The 19,897-nt window shown below is 38.9% G+C and overlaps 1 protein-coding gene across 1 annotated transcript; it reads right to left on the reverse strand.

Annotated features, from left to right (window-relative positions):
- Positions 1 to 614: 614 nt before the first annotated feature.
- LOC139720332 (G2/mitotic-specific cyclin-B-like) lies at positions 615 to 7,534 on the reverse strand. The gene is made up of 7 exons (XM_071631694.1): positions 7,423 to 7,534; positions 6,062 to 6,217; positions 5,494 to 5,679; positions 4,705 to 4,965; positions 3,298 to 3,534; positions 2,047 to 2,301; positions 615 to 978 (listed from the first exon to the last, which is right to left on the reverse strand). Exons 1-7 carry the CDS (start codon positions 7,447 to 7,449, stop codon positions 880 to 882), a joined length of 1,221 nt encoding a protein of 406 aa, XP_071487795.1. The 5' UTR covers positions 7,450 to 7,534; the 3' UTR covers positions 615 to 879.
- Between the last annotated feature and the right edge of the window lie 12,363 nt (positions 7,535 to 19,897).

The following is a 19,897-nucleotide window of genomic DNA, read 5'->3' on the forward strand; positions in this document are numbered from 1 at the left end:
TGGACACTTTTCAAATGCAGTGAAACACAGACTGCACAAGGCAAATTGGCCATTGGCCATGTCAGTCATGTGACCACTAGTGTAAACCAAGTACAACAGTACAGGGGAATTCCTGCAATGATGGGGCTGTCAAATCCAGCTAAAGCCCGCCACACACTATACCACTCACAACCTTACGACTGACAGACTTTGGATTAAAAAATAAATCACAATAGCCTCAGAATTAACATGCTTGTTTATTTCAGATCCAAAATCTGTCAGTCATAGAGTCGCGAGTCGTATAGTGTGCGGCGGGCTTCAAAAAGTTACCTTGTTGTATCCTGAACCCTCATATAGGTACACTTGGAACATCCAACCTTGCTACAGCATAACGGGATTCCCTGTGGGGAAAGGGGTAGGGTGTATGGTTTGTGGGGAGGGGGTATTTAGGTTTTTTTAGTGGCTGCATAAAACAAGTGGCAGCTAAACCAGGTTTAACTGTAGTTCACAAAGGAGGATAGTTGGGAGAGGGGATATGGGCAAAAGCCTGTACATACATTTGCTTGATCTGCTCTTACGTGTTTACAGCTAAAACTTCCAATTATATATACTACACATGCTAAAAACTAACACGGCTGGTCGTTTTGACAAATCACATCCGACATTTGTTGCACGTTGGTGAATACATCACTAAAATATGTAGTGGTCGTAACTTCCCATCTCTCAGCTGGTGAAATATTGCCAAGAATCCAGGACTCGTCTCCAATGCCCCATCTGTAGTCCTTATCAATGTCTTGGGATATTGCGGAGGCAGTCTCTGTCTGCTCAATGTATGGAAGCGCACCAGCGTATGAAGTCCACTGCCTCATCTATCATTGCAGTTCTACGCGAATGCACACACTATGATTCCTCAGCAAGTCGCTTTATTAGACTCGACTTCAGTTCTGGGATGGTGCTGATCTTCATGAACTTATTGCTGGCATACTTTGTCTTGACAGCCTGTGGTGAATAAAAAAAAGGGGGGCAGGAAAGTGTAATCAGACGAAACAAATTCACTGCATTTATGTCGTTGAAGTATGCCAACCAGTTCAGCATAATTTAGTCTTAATCAGCTAAGAGAACATGTCTATCAAATTCTTACATCATACTACCTCGATAGGCATTTTCACATCGGACTGATGAAAATCGAAGCTCAAGATTTTTTTATTTCAAGATCGCAAATTAGCATGCCATTTCATTTCCTACTCACATCAACCTGAAGAAAATGTGAGAAATTTTTGAGCCAATTTGATAGCTGAGCATGCGTAAACAGCGTTGGTAGAGCATGCGGCTTCCAAAAATTACCTGTGCAATCACCATTTTGTGTGCAGGTTGCCTCGATCAGTCGGGTCGCACATGCTGTGAGGCACTACGGGATGCATCATGCTAATTTCTTGAGGCGAATTCACATTATCAAACAATGGCACTAGTTCACAAATCAGGCTATTTTAGAAATTTCTCTAGTTTGGGTCTAGAAATTTGCTTGAGCTTAACTTCCAATTTAGCATGCTAACTTGACTTCATATAATGAAATGGCCCGCCATTTCATTATCAGGTTATGACAATCCAAGCTCGAGATTTTGAAAATAGCGTGCTACTTTGAAACATCAGGCTGATGTGAAATCGACTATAGAAGACAGGAAAGGCAGGAAATTAAATTGTCTGCCAGTGCTTAGTGACCCTGACTTTGACCATTCATTTCAAGCATTTCACTGAAATTCTCCCATTTTACCTATTGTTCCAAATGACATTACTGTAGGCCATTGTACCATGGTAAATGACATGTAACCAAATCTCAAATGGCCTTTAATCTTTTACCTACTTGAATGTAACCTTTTGACAAGTCTGTTCAGTACATTTGAACCTGGCATTTCATACTCGAGCCTTGATATCAGTTATATCTGCTTTGGAATTTTCTTGAAATTTCGACAAAGTTGTAGTGGATAGGTGGACAAACACACGACCTGAAAATATCTCTTGGGCACCCCTTGGGGCAAAGGGATGAAAAAAAAGAAAGAGGAAACTTGCCGAGTATTTCTGTGATGTGGAGTCGTCCTTGCAAACGATCTTGGCCAGCTTTCGGACGATGGGAGTCAGGTGCTCTTCGCTGTACATGCTGTAGTGGGCCATCTTGGAACACCATCGACTGTCGGGATCCAGGAGAGTCATGGAGAGGTAGATAGCCGCAGCGGCAATCTCCGAGGGGTCGTACTTCACCATGTCGTACTCTGGGAGGGTCAGCTCCATCAGGTACTTGGCAAGTGTGTGCTTCTGGGCATCAACCTAGAGTTGATATTTTCACAAATTATGTACGGTGAGCACGAGTAAAGCTAGTCCATGTAGGCTTCCGGTTCACAGCTATAAACAATCAGTTGCACTCCAGCAAGAAGCAATAATTTAGCTTTCACAAAAACCTCATACACTGTATAAACCTTACGACATTTTCTCATTGCCCTTTCCCAAAAAAGTTTAGTGCAGATTGTAAACCCAAGAGAAGTTTGCTCTGATCTTACCATAGTTGTTTCTAGCTCAAAATCAATCTTAGAGCTGCCAATGGCATTTTGTATATGGAACAAGTGATGGGATGAAAGTTTTACAACTCGTTTTTGTTTTTCGTTTTTTTAACGCATTTCTTTTCTAGGAATTTACAAACCATGAAGAAAAGCATTGACACTGTGCAGCTGTTCTTTAAAAGATTGAAAGAGGAATACAAAGATTTGTAGATGGAAAGGAGACAGCCTTGGTCCAAAGTTGCATTACTGACCGACTGCCAATGCTTGCTTGAGTAACATTTTTCTCCCTTTCAAAATGCAAATTTAGTGATTTTGGAATGGGTATATTTGTATATAAATTTCTTACTCCATGCCCAGTCTTGTTGAAAAGTCCACTTATTCCCTCAAGTTTTTACAAGTTTACCAGAGAAAGAAATAAATGTGAGCGTTTCCGAGTAGCTTATTGGCATCATCATGGATATCTTGGTCCATTATCCCATTTTCACCCAGCAGGTAAAGGCTGTTGCAGCACAGAAATAAATTCAGAACTATTGTTTTGATCTTTACTTTTTATCACTTATTCAAGTTCACCAGTCATTTCAAGTAATTTGCATAAAATCTCTTAATCTGTCACAGGGACTACATGAAGACAGATTTTGATGCACGCAATGTACTGATAACATGCAATTTGATCATTCTGAGCTGCTATAAGAAAAAAAAAAAATGTAGAAGTTTTTTTTAGCTCTCAAGTAGTTCAGAAAGCAACCTCCGACAAGGATAGACGTACCCCAGCAGCTTTTGAGTTGCGACGCAGGAAGTGGAGGCAGAGGGGCTTTCCGAGAGCAAACTTGAGTCCTTTGAGCATGATGACTTCCATCTGCCTAATCTGAGTCTTTGTGTACGCGTTGTCGGTGATGTAGACAAAGTCGTTGATCTCTGGGGGATACATTTCCTCATACTTGCTGGCAACAAACATGGCGGTCACTCCAACAAGCTGTAGTTTACCCTTTGACACTGTGTGTTCCTGCATGGTTCAGATATAAGAATACACATGGAGCATTGACCGATTGAAAACAGCTACAACTCTGGGCATCAATGTAACCAACCCCAGGCACACCTTGATGTTTTAGTAGCATGATGGTACATTTGAAATATCAAAACGTGGTAACCCATGTTGGACTCGACTGTCAAACCTGAAAGTAGCACTGCACATAATAAATCACTTGTCACCAATATGCCACATCAAACAAAACTGCTCATTTCATCAGTAGTTTGGAGCCAGCATTATGTGCAGAGGTCTGAAAATTGTGCCTAGCCACGTACATTTGAGTTGTACAGGCCTGCAATAAAATTTCTAATCAACAAATTTAAACTATCCCATCATACTGAACTAGATCCACACAGGCATACCTGTATTTCAGATTCAGATAGAATTTGGAGAGACACTAGATTTAAGAATAAAGATTGAAGGGGAAAGGAAAAGCATTCTCATTGTCTGAGCATAATATAAAACAATTACTAACCCACTGTATGAAAATTGTACAGAAATTGTCTGTACAGGCCTGCAATAAAATTTCTAATCAACAAATTTAAACTATCCCATCATACTGAACTAGATCCACACAGGCATACCTGTATTTCAGATTCAGATAGAATTTGGAGAGACACTAGATTTAAGAATTTATAAGATTGAAGGGGAAAGGAAAAGCATTCTCATTGTCTGAGCATAATATAAAACAATTACTAACCCACTGTATGAAAATTGTACAGAAATTGTCTGTACAGGCCTGCAATAAAATTTCTAATCAACAAATTTAAACTATCCCATCATACTGAACTAGATCCACACAGGCATACCTGTATTTCAGATTCAGATAGAATTTGGAGAGACACTAGATTTAAGAATAAAGATTGAAGGGGAAAGGAAAAGCATTCTCATTGTCTGAGCATAATATAAAACAATTACTAACCCACTGTATGAAAATTGTACAGAAATTGATGTCTGCTTTGGAAATGTCAGACAGGAAGGGATTTCAAAGTATTGTGCATAGTTACTAAATGTCAAATGGGCAAACCTTCTCCATCGTCAGATACCTTTCCAATAGGGACAGTGTTCATTTATTTGGGGATTAACATTTGCAGGAATGCTTGGGGGGGGGGGGGGGGGGATACGACTAAAATCATTCTTTCTTACCGCAAGAAACCTGTCTATGAGCTGGACGGTGAGGAAGAGAGTCTCCTGGAGGAGGTGGAACCGAAGATGGACCTGCACCAACCAGTCGACCAGAATGAGGCGCATGCGACCCGTGATCAGCGTGTCGTCCCGGTCAAGGTAGCCTTCAGGGACAGAGAACTGCCGCTCCAGCTGCCTCATGTAGATGTAAATCTCCTTGGCATATTCACTGCACAGCTGAGGGTTGTCCCCGTCTTCGCGGTCAATATCCTCGACTTGAAGCTGAGGAAAAGTATTTCAATTTGCAAACTTTTATTGTCATCACCAATGGGAGAAGCCACATCCTATCTCTGCACGCTTCTGTCACAGTATCACTCTCCACAACCACCGACTCTTGACTCAATAAAAATTCTTCTCCTTGTATCCAGAACATCTACATTGAACACAGACAGTGCTTTCCAATCCTGTGCATCCTGCATATCTGAAATTGGCCCCATCTACACTATGTATAATACTCAACAAGATACCCACTACGATGCACGCAGAATCATATCCAGTTGATCTTCCGGCATTTTCTTTTTCAAGTACCACAGAGCCAGTTATCAGTCTCTATAACCATGTTACTTTAATTTGGACTTGTTTAAAGGGGCGTATCATCTATGTAGACAAAAAAACAAAAAAAAAACAAACAAACAACCACCAATAAGTATTTGTCTCTAGAAAAAGAACATTGAGCAAAATGTAGGCAAAGCTAGATCAAAATCGCAAAGATTAGGCTACTAACTACTGTTAGTCAAAGTATACACTTACTGCAACAAGCTGTTGTGAGAATGCTTCTATGGCAGAGTCAACCTCCATGGCATCCATTGGCTCGGGCGAGGGTGACCGGCAAACATCTTTGGGCCTATTGTCCACAGGCAGGTTGACCACCGATTGCAGAGAAGTGGTTGCTTTGGATTTGGCCAGGGCTTTTGGCTTTGTGTCCTTTTTGACCACCTGTTAAAATAACCGTTATTGAACAGATTCATTAAAAAGGTCATCCCGACAATTTCACAACATGCAGTCCATAAATCGACAGTGCCATGTATAGATTTGTGGGATTTATTGTGTTCCTTGGGCTGAAAAACCCAAAATGCAACAAACTGACTGAACAAGGATGGTGACATTGTAGGAGGCTCACAATATTCAAGTAATGTAGCCAGTAGCAGTGTACTATTGGATACTACGTTGGTATACACGACCTCTCATGCACATTTATGTGAAAGTTTGTTCAATGACTTCCACTTCTCCTGCCTTCCCAAGCTTAGTAAAAATGTCTTATTTCCTGCACAAGCCGAATGAACAAATTATCCCACCCCCATTCATCCAGTAAGCTTACCTTCTTGCCTGCAGCATGCGTTGTCCTGGCCACATTGCTGATGTTTCCAAGGGCAGCCCTCTGGGCGGGTTTGGCGGCCATGGACTTGGCACCCAACCTCGCACTGGCATTTTCGTTGTTGACGCTGAACAGTTTACCACCACCATAGAGGTTCACCTGTGTATGTTTGTCGGCAATGGAATTGAAAATGTAAATAGAGATTCTAACTACAAGTGACAATGTACAAAGCCGTTCAGCTTTAGAATGCTTCAAACACAGATGGTTTTAATACAAAAAAGTTTTTTTTACCCTGTAGCAGCAAGCAAAACTAGAAAAAATAAACACACACAAAAAAAAGGTTCGACCTTCCATTCCAAGCCAAAATTCAACCATGAAAGCATAATAGATTTTTACATGCGTGTAGCTGCTGGTGTTGTGGTTGAAATGAATTATGGGCAGCTTTGCTTGGTGTGCACCAGTATACAGAGATCTAATAATAGTTAGATTTCTAGAGTTAAAAATCAACCTCAATGTAAATTAATCATGTTGAAACTAGGTTACATTGCATTAATTGGGGTAGATTACTTGTATTAACTTAAAGCTACAATTTAAACAAGGTTAAAAACCCGCACATTGAAAAGGTGGTTCGACCTCCGTACCCAAATTTGACGACATGCATGTCATGTGGCTTTACCGGTTTTACTTCTGAATTTACGTAGGGCCGGCCAGCCTAAAGCTTGTGATCAAATTTTGCACGGTGTAATATGGTCCAACTCCAATTATGGGTGGCTTGCTTTTCTACAGTCATGACCGTGATCATGTGTGATGACCATGCAGAGACTCCAACTCTCCCGTTTTCGACGGGAGATCTCCCGCCGAAAGCCCATTTTTGCAAAATCTCCCGTTCTCCTGCTTGAGATTTGATTTCTCCCGCCCTGGCTCTGTGTCTCCCGATGGAAAGGCTTTCTTACTTATTTCTATCGTATGTTGAAAAAATAAGCCTTAGATAGCACCAGAAAACATCTAGAACCCTAGGAACTTTGCGCTTCGCACACATCAACTTGGAGTCTCCCGTTTGCTAGGGGTTTCGGGGGGGGGGGGGGGAGAATCTCCGCAGATCAGAAGGTGATTGGGGTTGGAGTCTCTGGACCATGACAAACCTTTTTCCCACCCTACAAAACTTTAACTGGGTAAAAATCCAATTACAAGTGTTGCATGACAATTTTTCATACAGTGAACATGGTGAATTGCAGGCACACCCTTGCACCTTCCTTACCATTACCAATTATTAGGTGCCTATTTAAACCACACCTGGTAGGCCCTACTTACGGGTAGATATCCATAACATGTGCTCACAATTGTAAGATTAAGAAGTCACTTACATTTGCGTTGTTTGTTCGAAGTGCCATGATTACGGCGATTCAATGTCAGAAGAATATCTGGAAGTTGAGAACGAATGCTGAAGTAAATGCGGCCTTGAATTCGGCGAGTCTTATCAGTGGATGTCGGAAACAAAGACAAGAAAGCCAAACCACCTCGGCTTCACAGGCAGCAACTACGATAAAAGAAGCCTCCGTGTAGTCAGGCTGAGTGGATTCGACTTTGCTATCAAATGCGCCTTTATGTCGTGTGTATGGAGAGGAAGTTCGTGCAAGTGGCGAACATAAAGTGCGTGGTATATTATGTACACGTACAATGTACGTATGCAGCGATATTGCTTCGTGCGAATACGAGTGTGGGCTGCCCAACTTTTGCAGTGTCTGCGCATTCAAACATAGCGGGTGATGCGCTAATGGTCAACTCACGACCATTTGCCGACCTCTGATTGGCTGCTGACGTTTCAGGGAATGCGTTCCTAGGCAACGCAAGAGGGGGTTGTCCTACTTTGCATGACAAAAGCATCAAGTGAATGCATCCGTATGTGACATCTGTATCAAGCTCCCTGAGCATGCAAGCAGTAAGTAGTTTGTTGTTACAAGATAAATCACTTGAAAGAAAATGACGGTGATAAGATCGATGCAAAAATAAAAATATCTTAGTATCAAGACCTACTTAACGACGTGACTTATTGGTTGGCTTGTACACATTTTCTCGGGGGTATTTTTCTTAGGGGAAGAGTATAATTATGTTTATGTGTATACGTATATTGTTTTGTTTGTTTATTGTTTGTTTATTATTTTCTGTGATACTGTCGTAACGTGACACAATATGTACTCTGTTCTATAGCGCCTTGAGTATCTTTTTTTAGGTAGAAATGAGCGCTTTATAAGAGTCTTACTATCATCATTATTATTATTACAAGAGAGCTATTCTGTAGATGTTCCTCCACTACTTCGTGGCTTGCAATCACTTTGCGAGCTTTTATCCCAGCTCTTAATTACTGTTTTATGTCAAGCCATACAGTGTCATGAAGTCTTAAAACTTCTGTTGTGTAAAAATATGTACTCATGCTACTTTGATATGGTAATGAATAATAAGGCGTAACATATGTGAAGAATAGATTTCGCAAGTGCACTACAGAATTCTTGTTTCCGTTAGGCTACACCGTATACTTTATCAAACGCTGATTAGAACAGTTAAGTATCCGTGATATTATATCCATTTTTTGTATATACCGTACAGCCTTTTAATGTGGAGTTGATCATCATCTTCTTTGTTGTTGATTTTGTTGATAACAATACGATACAATACAATATGGATACTTACATAGTGCTCTCACCATGCTTACAATGAGTAGGCCTATCAAACACCTGTTTATATTATGTGAAAAGCGTCACTTAACGATGCTTTCCTGCTTTGATCTCACCGTGCATCACCGACAGCCAGCCAATGGAGTAAAAATAAGACGGCGCTTTGAGATATCTGAAAACTACATCATATAGGGCTCTACAGTACGCAACAGATAATAACTCTTGAATCAAAAAAAAAAATACATGTGCAGTTGTAGTATACATTTGGAAATCATCGCTCAATAAATTTCAGTTGCGACAAATGCACGTCTAGTATAATCAAGTATTTCGGCAGGTTGGTTGTTATTTGTAATCAGTATTTTTCCCCCACTTTTTCGCACATTGTTTCAGAGTTAAAGGGATGGTACAGTATTGGTGGAGATGAGAATTGGGCTTTTAACTTTTTGCGAAATACCAAGAAAACACTGATAGTACAGAGCATATCATTTTAAAAGGAATTTAAAGTTTATTTGATGGAAATCGGGTTTGGAATGACTGAAACATAAAAAAAGTAAAACAAAGCGATCGTGATAAAGTGTGGGTCCCACACTTTATTAGAATCGCTCTTTTAGATATCTCAGCCATTTAAAAACAAATTGTCATCAAATAAACGTTGAATTCCCCTATAGAATTACATGCTCTTTCATATTTCATAAGATATTTCTCCTTATCTCACCAAAAAAAAAAGATGTTAAATACCTGACATTAGTTCTCAACCAAAATTATACGATCCCTTTAACATGGACAGTAATGAGATGGTAGACGACAGAGTAGCTAAGTTGCGCGCGTCCACAAGCGTCCACTTTTACAGTCATAAGGCCTACTAATTTTGTGACACGAAGTTTGTCATGATTTCAGGTTTGCTGCTCCCCATTATTGTCGATTTTCCAAAGGCAGTTAAAGGGGATGGCTAGTAACTAATCACTGGGAATCAGTGGGAATGCTGGGGGACGATTGTTCCAATTCTCGTGGGATTCATTTAAGAGTATAATCTGTTGTGTGAAAATTCTTTGCTTCAGAACGGTCTTATATTCAAGTAATGTTCAATTCAATTCAATCATAGTTTATTTCCAATCAACGAAGATCAAAAACATAATACAAAGTATACATGTCATGAAATGATATTGTCTAAACGTTTACAAAAGATTCATGTAGTATATGAAATAGATTATACATGAACAACATATATGTACAATAATTACGGGGAACAATGCATGTATACTTCGTGAGCGTTCGGAAAATAACTTCAATCATGGAAAATAGCGATCCACTAAAAAGCAAAGCTTGTGGGACGTGGATTACTAGATAAATAATGTGTAAACAATATATTATTCAAGGGTTTTTTTTTACAGCTATTGAATTAAATATAGATTACTTAAGTCATTTGTAAAAATATAGTTATTTTGAGATATGCTGGCTTCGGCAGTAATAAGAAATAAGAATGGAGTATCAAATCTAATGCCCAGACAGTGTTCGTTGAACTGCGTGTACCGGGAAAATATGAAGGACAACACACTCGTACATTACCCACACACATATAAGACGCGAGACAGTACCGAGAAGAGAGAAGACGGTAACAATACAACGTTCTACGAGGAACAAAAGACAGGAAAGGAAGAGGAAAAGAAAGAAGAGAGAAGAGAGAAGAGAGGTCTGCATACAGATCACGCCAAGTGCTGCGACATCAGGACAGGTGAAACCTCAAGCATGAATTAAAGCAATTCAGATTGTCTAGAATTATAAGTAGATAGTAAGTGTTTTCTGAATTTTTATTTAAATGTGAGGAATTTGGGTGAATCTTTTAAGCTATTATCTAGATTATTCCAAAGTCTGGGTCCGTATAAAGAAATGTATTTTGGGCATGTGCGGTTCTCATTAATGGAAGATGGAATTCGTCGGATCGTCGCGTAGGATAGTTATGTACATGACTGTTTCGATGAAATGAGTCGTGGACTATTTTGGGTAAAAAATTGAACTGGCCAAGTTGAAACACATACAAATCTTTGATTTTTCGTATTTTATGGTCAAAAAACAAAGGATCCGTATGTTCTCGGGTACTTAGGTTAAAAACAATTCTGAGCACTTTCTTTTGCAATAAAAAAGTTTATCAAGTAATATCTGATATGTATTACCCCAAGCAAGGATCCCGTAGTTTAAATAAGGTAGTATCAAACTAGAATAAAGAGTTAATAATGCAGATGAAGGAAGATAATATTTTAATCTGTTCATTACGCCAATGTTACGTGAAATGATTTTACATATATTATCAATATGATTCCTCCAAGAAAGCTTGTTATCAACGCAATGTGCAGTTCAATACCCCGTGCAGTTCAATGTGCAATTCAGTATACCCTGTCACTGTACAGGCATGCTAGCCTGGAACCATTAAACTGCACATTACTTGATTATGAGACCATTCTGAAGCAAATAATTTTCACACAACAATATAATGTACTCTTAATGAATCCCACAAGAATTGGAACAATCACCCCTCCCCGCATTCCCACTGATTTCCATTGATCAGTTACTATAGTCATCCCCCTAGTCTGAAAGGGCACTTGTTCTTTTGTCAGTGACAATGAACGATTACACAATCGCCATTGTCCAAGCATCTGAATGTACTCATCAAGATGCACATAATCAGGTGAGGCGGCGATGCCGGGTCGAAAGAAAGACCTCCGTTCGTAGTCCATGTGTGGTCCATGAGAATACTTTCAATTTCAATGAGCTTTTATTTGAATTTATCTCCCCAAGCAACATTTTTTGCAACGAGTTATGTAATTCTATGCAAGTCTCCGGATGTTTCACCTGTGTGACGAGGAAGTCACGGTGTCAAAGGGATCGTATAGTTTTGGTCGAGACCTAACTTCGGGTTTTTAACATTTTTGGGTGAGATAGTGAGAAACCCCAAATATGAAAGAGCATGTAATTTCAAGAGGAATTTAACGTTTATTTCATGAAAATTGGTTATAAAACGGATGAGATACCCAAAACAGAGCAATACTAGTAAAGTGTGGGACCCACACCTTATTACTTTGTTTTACTTTGTTTTTGGATGTCTCAGCCATTCCAAACCCGATTTTCATCAAATAAACTTCGAATTCCTCTTAGAATGGCATGATCTGTACCATTTCATATAAGTGGTTTCTTGGTATCTCGCAAAGAGTTAAAAGCCAAATCCTCAGCTCCACCAATACTGTACTATGACTATCCCTTTAACACCACCTCTCTCTCTCTCTCTCTCTCTCTCTCTCTAACTCCTTTTGTTCCACTATTAGGCGTTTTCACATCAGCCCGATAAAAATCCAAGCTCGAAAAATAGCGCGCTATTTCGAAACATTGGGCTGACGTGAAAACGCCTATTGAGTCAAAATGTGCACAAATTTCACTCACATACCTTCAGACAGGAAATGAATGTGATGGCACATAAAGAAGAACTAGAGTTCATTGCAGGTCGTTGGCATTCTTTTTCAAAATCAGTATACCTGTTGTATATGGTATGGTTTGCCAAATTTCTATTGATAAGTCTTAAAAGGGCAAGTTTCCCAATCAATTCAAATTCATCGATATTTCTTAAGAGGACCTAATTTGCAGTTACGTAATAATGTGGAATCCTGCTCCTTATTTAACGAATATGATGATTTGTCATAAAGCAAACTTGATAGATAGCTGTTGAGGCATTATCAAGTACGGCTAGTCATGACAGTAGTGGAAGAAGAGTGCAACCAAGGCGTTATCATTACTCTGCCTGCACACTGTGGGTTAGACGGGTATGTTCGTACAGAATCCCGTATAGTTCCTACAATTCCCAATGCATATAATCAAGATACAGGATGGTTAAAGCATGGAGCTACCCGCCGTAGCTCCATGGTTAAAGCATGGACCTATATACTACACATGCATGGATATCCATCGCTCGTTAATTAATTCATGCACCTGTTTCTGTCAAAAGTGGCACAAAAGAATTTCAAAGATGCTTTCCTAGCATCGATCTTATCATCACCGCCGACGTACAGCCAGCCTGGATAAAAAACAAGACGACGCTTTGAGAAATCTGAAAATATACATGCGCAGAAGATTCTCTAAAATGAAGAAAAATGCATGTGCAGTTGTAGTGTACATTGGGAAATTATCGCTCAAGTAATTTCATTTGCGAAATATGCGTACTTTATAAGAGAAAGCAAATATTTTGGCAGGTTGGTTGTGATTTGTTGGGTTACTTTAAATAGATGAAAGTCAGGATGCATCTGCATGGCATGGTATGTACATGTTTCTCTCTCAATGATTTAAATAACATTGTTTTCACACACAAAAAAGTATTGAACACGTGCAAGTTCGACTAAAATAATACTAAAAATATTGAAATGAAATTGTTTTGTTTTGTTTTGTTTTGTTGTTGTTGTTTTCGACGACGCATATATCTGAAAAAGACGTGAGCGTCATGCAAAGACATTTGACACCCCTCAATTATAAGCCAGTTCGTAATTAGCTCATGTATACATTGGTACAAATGACCTTTATTTTTCTCAGGTGGTTAAGCGGCAGCGGCATAATGCATATAATATATGCTTATATTATAAGCTTGCCCGACGTAACAATTTATGGAATTCGTGTTCAAACCGCAAAGAATGAATTTCCGTGCAGACCAGGTGACCAGAATAGTCCATCAGTTCACATTTTAGCAGGCATCCATTTCATTATTTTGTACTGAATGCAATAACAGATTATTTCTTTTCATATTGCGAAATACCATTCCTGCCGCTAGGTGGATGTGCGGGCAAGCACCATTTAGATAAAGATCACGTGAATAATCATCGCATCACAGACGCTTATCTCAGTGAATTAACAAATCAAAATGCTCTTGGTACTAATGATCTTTTCTGCTCATTGAGCAAAGTGGAATTACGAACTGGTCTAACGGAGAAGGCGGTTCCTCTCAAATTTTACGTCTATAAATAGTGGGAACAGTACAGTTAATACACGAAGTTCAAGATGTCGAGACTAGCTAAAATCTATCTGGTATATATAGAAAGGGTCGAGAAACGTAAGAGAAAAGGCAAAAAAAAAAACCAAGTTCTGTTGGAAAAGTGTATCTGACGAAGGATGGTCAGGGCTGTGAAAAAATAATTCCTTGCTATACTGTAACAAGACGGATACCGAGCAGGCAGAAACACTTCTCAATGCTGACCTCGGTCAATTACCAATGTTGACCGGTATCCAACATAGTCCGAGGGGCATGCGCCTGACCGGAAGAAAATAAGGTAAGTTAGCAAAGTAAATGTTTGTATAGGGTCTATACGTATCTGTGCAAGATGCGCGATTTCAGGCATAACTTTATATCATTGGGAGCAATGATTGAAAAAAAAAAATGTTCGAGTTATCACATCTGATGCTTATGTGTGGGTCAGCTGCATCACGAAACATTTTTTCTTTTTCATTTCACGAATTGTTATTGTTTTGTAGATCTTCATGTAAGTCACGGAATTTCAAGTGCACAGGGAGGCAATTAACACGTTTGGAAGACCGGAAACTGTAACTGTCGCGGAGCGCGAGGGGCACCTCTCAAAAGAAGGCTTGGTGTAACGGCGATGTTAATAGCCGAGGTGAGTATTTCAAATTTCATATTGCTGTGGTGTAGTGTTCTACCGGCAAAATATAGCGTACATAATACATAATATGGCACACTTTTTTGTTTTCGTTGGGAAAAAACGAAAAGTTGGATGTGCGCCTTTAATATGAGTACAACATTTAAACAGTCGCGCCAGAAAAAAAAAGAAGACTTTCTCATTTATACACGTAAACATACTTCCAATTTATATGGTCAAACTAGGGCTATGTGCTCACGTGACTTTGCGCAAGTTTTTGTATTGACGTGTGCGGAATTTAGCAATCATTAAAGTATAAACTTGTTTATTTCATGTGACTTCGTAAACATCATCTTTAAATATTCAATTGTCATTAAATCTGCACCATTATTAGTCAGCCATTACAATAATCCATACATGTCAGGTGTGCTTAATGTCGATATGGCTGATGTGGGAAACGAACAAGTTAATGCACAGTGTCTTGCTCAGTGAATGGAAGTTTAAGTCCGATAAACAAATTACAGTAAACGATTGCTCTTCATAAAATGAACCATGATAGTAATCAAAGCATTTTGACAGTTCAGAGATAAATGGTTTGCAGTAACAGTTTTGCTGAGCGTGAAACAAGAGGCTTTAGCTTTGAGATCGTCAACATGTGGCTCGACCAGGTGCTGTTCGTTATTCCGAAGGGTCGTTAATCCGAAACACGCAAATTCCCATACCTAGAGGTTCTTTAATCCGAAAATGAAAAAGGGTTCGTTAATCCGAAAATTTGTGGTGTTATTCCGAAGGTTCGTTATTCCGAACATTGGTTAATCCGAAAATGAAATTCGGAACAATGAACCTTCGAAATAACGAATCTTAGGAATAAAGAGCCTTCGGAATGACGAACCTTCGGAATAACGAGCTGTAACCGGCTCGACCATGCATGAATCATAATGACGTTGGAATAGTTGTCACCGTCTTGACCGTTTAGCCAAGTTAGAGATTTCGTTGTATGTTTCTTGGGACAACTGCTTCATTTTTACATCCGCGAATGATTGAGATTACGCTTTAGATCTAATTGGCGTTAATTTGTTGGGTTTTTTTTTTCGTTTTGTTTGTTTGTATAAGAAATAACACCAAAATTGCATTTGAATAGAACTTATTTTTGGAAATGTCTTGTGAAAAGGCAAGCTGGAGTCTTGCATGTTTTCCAGCAAAACGTGAACTCCTACTTCAGATGTTGTTGGTTTTTTTTTTTTTTTTCAGTAGGGCCTATCTACATGTAGCGATTTGGAGATTGTTTGGGGAAGATTTGCAAATTATTCCTAATCAGAGATATTTCGGTGAAAAATGATGACGATAGACTCTCTATTTAAAGGAATTTTCGGCGCAAGCCGTACATTGACGACGTCGGGGGAGGGGGAGGGGGAAGGGTGTAACATAACAGTAACATGTTGTCAAAATAATCCGAAGGGTCTACTTCGGTGACTGCCATACTCCTAATCATTCCTACTTGAATTCCCAGGGCCCTGAAACAACATACAAATGCACGCATGTACGTGAATTCATTTTCACCAGTCTTGGCTGGTGGAATCAAAAACTATAATCTAATCTTTACATGTGGAATTAGAAACGATTAAATTCACTTAACGCAAATTACAGGGAGTGTTTGATATTTTTCTTGCAAATTTTGCTTAGAGGACGAAAATTAATAACTTGATATTTCACAGGTCAGGTGATATCTGATTGATTTCCAAAGACCGACAATAACCGTAACGCTGAACTGTTTCAATTTTTTGCTGGAACATTTTGTCATGATGCTATATGAGTGAAAATAACGTGCCACTTTGCTTGCAGTAACTTACATTTCTGCAAATTTTTGAATTGTGAGTACTTGTCATTTGGTTAGAGTAAAGGTGTCATCCTTTGTTTTGACATTTCATTTGCTTTCTTTAAAGGCACGGGACTTTGTGGAAACGTCATCTTACAAGCGCAAAGCTATGAATATAGAACATGACGGCAGTACGGTTCTAAAATCTTGTGGAGTGACACAAAAATGTCGCTCGTAGCAATACAGTCATCATCGCAACTGTCGTTAAGATGGACGGCTGTGTAGCACAAGATCGGATCAGACTGAGGTAACTTTTTGTTTCATTAAAACTGCAAAAATACTTTGTATTAACACAGACATTCAAAGTAACGATTAAAAAAAAGAGATCACATTTGGCATAAATTGATAGGCTCTGTTTATGCTAGAATCTTGTGAAGGAGAAAATGGATAAGACTTCTGTTCATTCCATAAGGGGGATTACAACTTGAACAAGAGCAAAGAGAAAATTCGTACCATGTCTGCACAGCTGTAATGTACCTAAACAGATCGATGAATTCGGGGAATTTCGACGAAGGCGTTACACACGTCATAAATGGGTCAATGTTCATGATAAGATAATTATGTGAAACAAATTTAAATTCCTTTACCGATTATTTCGAAACATTTATTTTTTAGCTGTATCTTGTGAAAAATAATCATTCAACACATTCTTTATTTCTGATAACTTGCGACAACTGATATGGAATAAATCTTTCAGTATAGGCCCTATAATATTGTGTAATGATATATATTTTTATGTAAGATTATTCTAATGTCACCAAAAGTGGAGAACTTAGATTTGACACGATTTCATCCCCGTGTACCTCTTTGTAAATCTGTTTCATAAGAAGGGACGGCGAAAATTAATTACTAGTACCATCATAAAGACATCTTCATAAGACAGAGACAAATGTATTTATTGTTTCATTTTATCTGTTTATTTTGCTGTCATTTTTCAACAGTGTGCAAAGTCAAAACCTGACAGCAAACGGGTTGTTGTCATCGCCATTGGTGAAACGAGTCGGTAAGGGTGAATTCTTGTTTTCAAAAGGCAACATCCATTTATGAGGGTATAGCTGTCAGTGGCGGATCTAGCGGGAGCGCACCCCCTTTAGTTTTTGCCGAAATACAAGAAATAAAAAGAAAAAAAAAACCAGGGAAATTGAAGGGTTCATGCACCCCCTCTCTCTCTTTAATTTTGTAAAGGCGCCCCTTTACGGAATCCCTGGAGCTGCCCCTGGTTGTCATGGTCGTGTTTACAATGTATGTAAAGAAATATATTCTGATAATGCTGTCCTTGTTTTAGTGGTAACGACATTATAGGAAAAACTTAAATTGTCTGTCTGCAGGTGTGAGCTACTTCGGAACATTTGGGAGTAACGATCACTGACCTGAGAAGTCAACATGTTTGTGATTGTTAATTGGTATACAAATATGCCTGGCTTGAGGTTCTGGTTAAAACTATCATGGTACATGCTTTTCCAGAGGCCGCCATCAAACTCAAGCTTCAGCTTAAGATGACGGTCTCCTGCATTTTGTATGTATTAATTCGATTGAATAATCAATTATTTTCCTGTTGCTATTGTATGATTATATTTCACCTATACAATATTTCATTATTGGTACATTGTGACTATATTTCTGTGTTGGACATAATATGCATAGTATTGGTAAGTTGTTGGTTATGTTGTATGTACTTTGTGAAAAATGCAGAAATAAATCAAATCAAATCCAAGAAAATCAAATCAAAATATTTTTTCCTTCTGTTTGGTCTAGAGCATTGGGAGAGAAAAAACATATCTAGTATAAAATCCTTGTCTCGTTAGAGTGTATAGCCATTTCCCGACGGTAATAGTAAAAGTACTTTATTACAGTGGTGATTTGCTTAACATACCGATATTCAATACATTCTGCCTTCACCTCCAACAACCTGTGGCTTTGATCTGATCTGACTCTGTGACTGCAAGTGTAATGAATGAAGTCTCTTTAGTATTTAATAGTATCAGTGACCTTCATTTACCTTTCTGTTTTTTGGTTGACTTCCCATCTGTAGCTGAATCAGATAGGTGTTTCCGATTTTAAGTAAGCCTATCACAGTATTCCTTGAGAGGCATCCACTGCTCAGTAAGCCTTCCTTTAAATGCTCTTTCAAAAAGCAACCAGCGGGTACATACACTTGTACTTGCTTGAAAATTCCATGGTTTTCTAGTGTTCCACGCTGCTGTTTATATACTTAGTACTTGTAAATTTTGTATGCTTATGCTGTTTATACATACTTCTTGCTCAACTTCTCTAGGTAGTAGACAATTAGCCGCAGAATATTATCCACAGGTCCGGAGCCCTCTCGCTCCCCTTTAAGCTTTTGGAGAGGTGCAACAGTTGCAGTGGCGGATCTATAGGGGGGGGGGCGCACGCCCCCTCTTTATTTTGTTAAAACAAAAGAAAGAAAAGGGGGAAAATGGGGAGGGGGGGGGGAGGTGCGCCCCACTTTTAATTTTTGTAAAGGCACCCCCCCCCCCCCTTCACGGAATTCCTGGATCCGCTCCTGCAGTTGACAAGGCACACCAAAGATGAAGATGTCTCGATTTTCTTTTTTTTTTTCACAAACAGTGCAAACTCAGCTGCCATCAAGACGGCTGCATTGTCAGGAGAATGCCATCATTAGTAGACATTCTTCCGTAGGTAAATATTGTCGATGAGAAATAAAATGTCCTCGACTGTTGACCGCTTCTTGCAATTTGTAGCAGATAACGTACAACTGTACCTAGGCTCTATCAGAATCATGTTATTGCACGAAATGGGATAAAATTGCTCCTCGCATTCTGTGTAAACTACTGATTTCTGTCTATTTGCTAGAAGTTAAGCAAAATGTAAGGTTTTACTTGCCAATTGCGAAATGAAAAAAAAAAAAAAACTTGCCAGCTCACTCTCTGGTGCACTGTCAGTGTTGACTAGCTGTCGTTATGTACCTCCTGGTCTTCACAGTGTAATGTACTATAGATGTTACAAAAAACATTTCCCTCTTTTGATCCTTTTCATTTCATTCTTCTCTTTTTTTTTTTGCAAAACATAACACAAAATAAAACAGGAGTTATAACATAGGCATGTATTCAACTTTACATGATAGATAATGGTTAACAAATATAGAAATCATACATGCACATACCGGCAAAATACAAAGTTATGTTTGGAGAGGAAAAAAAGAATTGAGAGGTCCACTGAAAAGCATGCTGGTAAATTGAGCAACAACTCAAAGGATTCTTGTGAACATATTTGTTCACAAAGACAGGACGGAACAAGACAGAAGAGAACAAGACAGGAGAAACACAACGACATGACAACATCCTCAATTGTTCAAAAACTATTTATCAGATAACACTGGCATTGATATGAGCAACTATAGCCGAGTAGTGTACAATTTTGTTGGAGGTGATATTAAAATGATAGCATAAATCGGTTTCATTAAATTCAAGATTTATTGCTAAGTTAGGTTTCAGATTTTCTCCAAATTTTGCTCTGTTTTCAATCCTCTGTATAAAATTTTAATTTTGCACAAGGGTCAGTTGGTGTGTATGGGAGTATGTGGTTAACACGCTTACAATGGTCCTGAACAATGGCCAGGATTGGAACGCTCTATTACATATTCACGAGAAATTCCACTATCACAGCTAGTCTTTATTGAAAGGTT

This window comes from Diadema antillarum, unplaced genomic scaffold (genome assembly GCF_040938485.1).
Source record: "Diadema antillarum isolate AM-2024a unplaced genomic scaffold, OU_Dant_1.0 scf00000127, whole genome shotgun sequence".
In the NCBI taxonomy this organism is placed as follows: Eukaryota; Metazoa; Echinodermata; class Echinoidea; order Diadematoida; family Diadematidae; genus Diadema; species Diadema antillarum.

What these genes read in the sequence shown, in the direction of transcription:
- LOC139720332 (XM_071631694.1), bottom strand. Translation starts at nt 7,449, where the DNA reads ATGGCACTTCGAACAAACAACGCAAAT. An exon ending in TCTCACAACAGCTTGTTGCA is followed by an intron (nt 4,966 to 5,493) that starts GTAAGTGTATAC and finishes ACTTTTCCTCAG; the next exon opens with CTTCAAGTCGAGGATATTGA. An exon ending in TCATAGACAGGTTTCTTGCG is followed by an intron (nt 3,535 to 4,704) that starts GTAAGAAAGAAT and finishes TGAACCATGCAG; the next exon opens with GAACACACAGTGTCAAAGGG.